Genomic DNA, 6,831 nt, shown 5'->3' on the forward strand with positions numbered 1-6,831 from the left:
CCGAACAACATTCGGTCACCAAATCACATAACTCATATAATATAATATCGTCAACGAACGTTAAGCGTGCGGACCCAACGGGTTCGAGAACTATGTAGACATGACCGAGACACCTCTCCGGTCAATAACCAATAGTGAAACCTGTATGCTCATATTGGCTCCTACATATTCTACGAAGATCTTTATCAATCGAACCATTATGACAACATACGTAATTCCCTTTGTCTAACGTTATGTTACTTGCCCGAGATTCAATCATCGGTATCTTCATACCTAGTTCAATCTCGTTACCGGCAAGTCTCTTTACTTGTTCCATAATACATCACCTCGTGACCAACTCCTTAGTCATTTGCTTGCAAGCTTATGATGTGTATTACCGAGAGGCCCAGAGATACCTCTCCGATACTCGGAGCGACAAGTCCTAATCTTGATCTATGCCAATTCAACAAACACCTTCGGAGATACCTATAGAGCAACTTTATAATCACTCAGCTACGTTGTGACATTTGATAGCACATAAGGCATTTCTCCGATATTCGGGAGTTGCATAATCTCATAGTTGAAGGAATATGTATTTGACATGAAGAAAGCAATAACAACAAAACTGAACGATCATTATGCTAAGCTAACGGATGGCCCTTTTCCATCACATCATTCTCCTAATGATGTGATCCCGTTAAATGACAACTCATGTCAATGGTTAGGAAACCTTAACCATCTTTGATCAACGAGCTAGTCTAGTAGAGGCTCACTAGGGACACAGTGTTTGTTTATATATTCACACATGTACTAAGGTTTCCGATCAACCTTTAGCATGAATAAGGAAATATTATTATAAAAAAGGAAATTAAGAAACTAAGCTTGTCATGGTGAATTACTTAAATTTGCCATGATCCATGAAATAATTTTGACATGTTTCATAACTAAAAAGAAATTCGTCGTCGGTTATTTTAAAAATGCATGGTCAATGACTTAAGTTTGCCATGAATCATAAAATAAAATTGCCATGATGTATTACTTAAATTTGACATGGTCCATACAAAAAATAATTCTCATGGTCAAAAACTAGAATTGTCATGGTCAAAATACTAAAATTTCCATGATCTGTAAACTAAAATTGCCATAATCTATAAACTAAATTTGTCATGATGAGTTATAAAAATTACCATGATCCATGAAGTAAATTTGCCGTGGTTAATTACTATAAGTTGCCATGCTCAATTGATAAAATTTACCATTAAAGTAGTTGAAATACATGACAGCTTTAAAATCTGGAAGAAAAAAATAGATGAAACATATCATGCCAACTTTAGTGTAAACACTATGGCAACTTTAGTGTAAACATGATGGCAACTTTGACCCCAAAAAAGTCGTCAAAACATATTAACATGGACGTTTCTACACGTCGGTCGGCGGGTCATTTTCAAAGATCTACCGCCTCGCGAGCTGTCCAGTCTGATGGATTATACGGTCGAGGATTATATTTTTACCATTGCAACACAAGTCGGGTTGCAAAAATATTCTGCAACACAAGTTATGTTACAGAAATTTTTGCAACCTAGGTCAAATTGCAGATTATTTTTGCAACAGATGTCTTGTTATAGTTTTTTCGCAATAGAGATTTTGTTGCAATTTAATTTCTTTTGCAACAGAGGGCTCGTTGTAATTTAATTGTTTTGGCAACAGAGATTTTGTTACAGTTTTTTGCAACAAAGACCTTGTTGCAAAAACTCGTTGTAGCGGACAGCGAGCAACCAGCAGTGACCACATCGCCCGAAAGAAAGGTCGGTGCTCCCTTGGGACTGTGGGTCATTGACGGACGCAACTCCACACGGTGGACGTGGACGTGGTGCTCCCACGGGATGGCGGAGATGCAGCTTGAGTTCGGGCGCACCACAACGGCCGACGCTCATGGTGGAGGTAGGCCGCAGCCGCGACGCCCATGCCGGCGACCTCGACGGCATGTTGCCGGCGGCGAGCGCCGGTGGTGACGGTCGAAGCAGCGCGAGGAGGCGTCAACTTGACAAAGAGCTTAGGAGGAGCACAGGTGACGACTACACTCAAAGGGATCCAAATCAAGATCCCACAACATATCAATTGTCTCGGCGGGGAGATTGCAACAACAACTCAGTTGCAAAACTTATCTAGTAATACGTTGCTCATAGCCATCTGATTAAAATCAGATTCAATGGTCTCAGGGGCAGCGAACGCACACGTTGTTATCCGTCGGGTGATCCTAATCATTTCCGTATTAACATGGGATCTAATTTTAAAGATCTCGTCGAGACGAATTTAATGATAAAAACGGATATTAATCAGAATTTTTATTTAGGAGATAAAACATTTTTAAGTCTGAAAACCAAAAAAAAAAACCACTGATGTCATTTGTTTTAATGTGGTAAAATGAATGATTATGAAGGTGTTTGAGCCATGTTGCTTTGTGTCACACGTGTGACACTTATCATGTGAAAAAAATCTAAAGACCATATAAACCCTATTCAACGAAGACCTGACACGTACGTACCGACTGAAACTCGAACCGTCAAGCACGGCACAAGGACTTCCTGGGATTGGAAAAACATTGTTCAAGGAAGCCAGTTTCCCGCCTCACGCCAAAATTTAACACGATTAAGACTCGGGAGACACAATCATCATTCCAGGATCGAGCTTCCTCGCAGTTTCGCGAATTCATTGGCACCGCGCATTTGGCACAGTCGTCCAAAGATAAGTCAAAGCAAGTTTGGCCATGTTGGAAACAACACGATCGAACTGGATGCTTCACTAGTACGTACCACGCACGCACCGGTGCTGTCAATTCCAAACGACTTGAATCATCTGCCTTACTGCCTATAAATTGAGCCGCGCACCACACCACGTACCACAGTACCACTCACCAAAGCACCCACACGAGATGAGGATTTCCATCCCCCTTCTCCTGGCCCGGACGTGGATTTTTAGAACATCTGCACCCGGGCCCTGCTATCCTGGGTGTTCAATATTGCTTTAAAATCTGTGCAACACAACTAACTTTCTATATGAAATTTTATCTTTTTTGTTTCTCTCGCATAGAACATGTCTTGAACTTTAAGCCTTTGCAGCGTGGCAAAGCCTTCTATCTAGAATCTAGGATAAATCGCTCAGATTTTTTTGTCAAACATAAATATACAAATTATGATTTTCTAATCAGTGATTTATCCTAGATTCTAGATAGAAAACTTTGTCATGCTGTAAAGGTTTGAACTTCAAAACATGTTTTATGTGAGAGAAAAAAAAGAGAAATGTGTTTGCATGAATCGTGATGCGCAGAATGAATGGCTAGATAGGGAGGGCCTGGGTGCAGGCGTTCTCTTATATATTTTCGCTCCTGGCCCTGGCAGTGGCAGCCACGGCGGGCGCCGTCACGTTCGACGTGACGAACGAGGCGTCGAGCACGGCCGGCGGCCAGCGATTCGACCAGGAGTACGGCGCCGCCTACGCCAAGCAGGTGCTGTCGGACGCGTCCTCCTTCACCTGGGGCATCTTCAACCAGCCGGACCCCTCCGACCGCAGGCCCGCGGACAGCGACACCGTCACCCTCGCCGTCCGCGACACGGACGGCATCGCCGCCACCAGCGGCAGCACGGTCGAGCTCAGCGTCCGCTACGTCGGCGGCATCACCGGCGACGACCTCAAGGACCAGGTCACCGGGGTGCTGTACCACGAGGTGGCGCACGTGTGGCAGTGGGGGCTGCAGGACTACGGCGCGCACTCGGGGGTCTTCGAGGGCATTGCGGACTACGTGCGGCTCAAGGCCGGGTACGTGCCGGGGCACTGGGTGAAGGAGGGCGGCGGCGACCGGTGGGATCAGGGGTACGACGTGACGGCCAGGTTCCTGGACTACTGCGACTCGCTCAAACCCGGCTTCGTGGCGGAGATGAACGGCAAGCTCAAGGACGGCTACAGCGACGACTACTTCGTGCAGATCCTGGGGAAGAGCGTGGACCAGCTGTGGAGCGATTACAAGGCCAAATATCCTGGGGTTTAGTTATGTTTTTTTGGGGTAAAAATAATTACGTCGTTGTGACCTGAATCACGTTGTACGTATATAAGCAGTTGGGCTTATTGCGGGACTGTGGTATTGTCTGCCGCGGTACGTATTATGTATTTGCCTGACCTAATGGAATAAAGTTTGGTACTTCACTGCCTATGTACGTGGGTGTTAAGAATCAGTTAGTGTCAAAGGTTATGTAGAAGTAATAAAGTAAATTAAATTAAGTATGCTTCAGTATCTCTTAAACTTTTTTCGCAAATATCGATGTGAATCAATGGTTTAGATTAGAACTATCACTCTAATATAATGGGTAAATTGGTCCTTCTTAAATAATCGCACCCCCCCCCCTATCTCGACAGAAACAACATCCTCGTCACAGGGTTCGTTTTTACAAACATCTCTCGATAACCGATAATAATATATTAATATCAAGATCATACCAGCTATACCCGGTCTATGCAACAACACAAGATCAAGACAAAGTCGAGACACTAAGGGTGCAGACAACAACAAAAAATTGAAAAGAAGAAGAAGTGAATGAACGAAGAAAACCGAGGCGGCCAACACACTTGCAGCTGCCCGATCCAACCACTAAGGGTGAGGTATTGGGGTTTTCAAACCGAGAGAGCATGCCTACGCAACTCCAAAGCAATGTCTTCAACAAAAACATGATGCATAAATACGAGCATTCGCAAGTGCAACCATCAAAGGTTGGATCTAGGGCTTTCACCCAGAGCTCGAGATCTAGTGCTCTAAGAGCATCCACCAAGTTAGTAACTTCAGATTAGTAACTTCAGATTGTAAATCATATGCACATATTCTCTAAGTATATTTTGCTATTGAACAGTGGAACTATAACTGATTGACACATAAAAGTATTTAATTAATTGACATCGTTTGTTTAGTTGCCATCCTCTCTTGGTCAATCCTTATCAGGGTTAGAAACAAAACGTAACCACAAAAGAGACCTGATCTTCAGAGACACCTTCATTTTCTACAAATACTTTTATGGAAAATTGACAACAACCATTTCCGTTCTTGTAAAAAGATCTATCCGTGAAACATTTTTGTTATGTAGGACATGCAGTCCTTCCACTGTCTTTCTAAAACAATATATCCCCCGCCCATTGTTCAAGACACTGGCCACAGAAATCCTAGTGTCTCCACATCTATTCTAATATATGATAACTTTTTACATGGTCAAGTCGACCTCAGTAGGGGAGTGGCAACAACTGCGCGTCGGCGGCTCATTCTTGTGGCAATAGTGGTCGTTTGGTGGTCTCAGAATCTTGATGTATTTTTATTATCTTTGAGATGTTTTGTACTTCCGGTGAACTTTTATAATAAAGCTGATCCTTTTTGCAACAAAAAATCTAGGACATCTTTGAAGCACCTTTTAACCAAAATTAGGCCATTGTTGCTTGTTTGCATCTCCAGTTCGACCGTAATGATCATTAACGCAAGTACTGAACATTGCATGATACATAACATGGAGGAATCATCTTATTTAGGGGGGATCCAAACCACTCATACCCACCAGGTCAGCAAGGATCCGTTGCCGACCACATGACATCAGAATGTGTGAACCATCAGTAATTGAAACCAAATTGAAGGGTAAAGAAGACCTTTATTTATAACTGCAACAATGGCTTAGAATTTGTCCCATCTTGCATCTCATTGTCATCAATAAACAACAACATCCAAAACATAGAAAACATAGAAAAAAAGAAGAGGGCCAATAATAGCGGAGGGATCAATAGTAAGTTCGGTAGCCCATATAGGGTCAAGCAAAGATATACAATCATTGTGTAGTTACATTCAAGTCTAATGACAAGGTAGAATGGAAATAAAACAAACACCATAGAAGCCTTTTAACATGCTACCAAGTACGAACTATGTAATTGTTCTTATAATTTCTACCGCAAGGTGTATATCGTTTACTGATACATCATACGAGCTCATTGACGCATTGAAATTAAGGATAAATCATTCAACTGGGAACAACCAAAAAATTGACAAAGGGTGGAAACAACCAAATGGGCAGTGTCAGATCAGAATCATCAGATAAAAGCATACATTAAGTTGAAGTTTACTAATGTTAGATTTAAGAAGATGGTGTTAAATCAATGGCCGCGGTTTTTTGATTGCATATATTGCACATAGGTGATAACCCTCGTCGTGTCTCGTAATTTGAAAAATTAATGTGAAACATAGCATTTCTAGATTCATGTATTGCAATATATCTTGACATATGCACTAAATTGTGAATATGAAGTGGTGGATTGACTTGTCATAGCAAGGCAATCAGGTGATTGATGCTCACAACACTGACAACATACATACATATATGCCGGCAACATACCCTATTTCTCAAATAATAGTGACTAAGTTAAAGGTTTATCACCAACCTTCAACTCATTCTATTACTGAAATGGAAATAAAAAAATTTACCAGATTCTCACATCATGCTACAAAATTGATGAAGTTGTATAGACCATACTGTAGTTCTATCATTACATGAGATTAAAAATAGTATACACCCTAAATAACAAGCTAGCTCTACTTCATGTTATACGATCAACTCACCCAACACAATTTCCAGAACAAAATGTGCCACACAACTAAATAGATGAATCACACAATGGACAAAGCAATGGAAGCAACATTAGCTCATCTTGGCTTGCATTCTAGGGTTTGTTTGGATTGAGGCCCACTCCACCCTACCAAAATTTTGGCATGAGCACGCAAAGGCATGAGAAAAACATTGGTTACTATACATTGTTTGGTTTGTAGCCATAGAG

The 6,831-nt window shown here is 41.9% G+C and overlaps 1 protein-coding gene across 1 annotated transcript; it reads left to right on the top strand.

Annotated features, from left to right (window-relative positions):
• The first annotated feature begins 1,911 nt into the window (after positions 1–1,911).
• On the top strand, positions 1,912–4,172 carry LOC123157693 (uncharacterized). The gene is made up of 2 exons (XM_044575932.1): positions 1,912–2,047; positions 3,324–4,172. The coding sequence occupies exons 1-2, from the start codon at positions 1,912–1,914 to the stop codon at positions 4,022–4,024; spliced, it is 837 nt and encodes a 278-aa protein (XP_044431867.1). The 3' UTR covers positions 4,025–4,172.
• The last annotated feature ends 2,659 nt before the right edge of the window (positions 4,173–6,831 follow it).

The sequence above is a fragment of the Triticum aestivum genome, chromosome 7B (assembly GCF_018294505.1).
Source record: "Triticum aestivum cultivar Chinese Spring chromosome 7B, IWGSC CS RefSeq v2.1, whole genome shotgun sequence".
NCBI classification, from domain to species: domain Eukaryota; kingdom Viridiplantae; phylum Streptophyta; class Magnoliopsida; order Poales; family Poaceae; genus Triticum; species Triticum aestivum.

What these genes read in the sequence shown, in the direction of transcription:
- LOC123157693 (XM_044575932.1), top strand. Translation starts at nt 1,912, where the DNA reads ATGGTGGAGGTAGGCCGCAGCCGCGACGCCCATGCCGGCGACCTCGAC. An exon ending in AGAGCTTAGGAGGAGCACAG is followed by an intron (nt 2,048 to 3,323) that starts GTGACGACTACA and finishes ATGGCTAGATAG; the next exon opens with GGAGGGCCTGGGTGCAGGCG.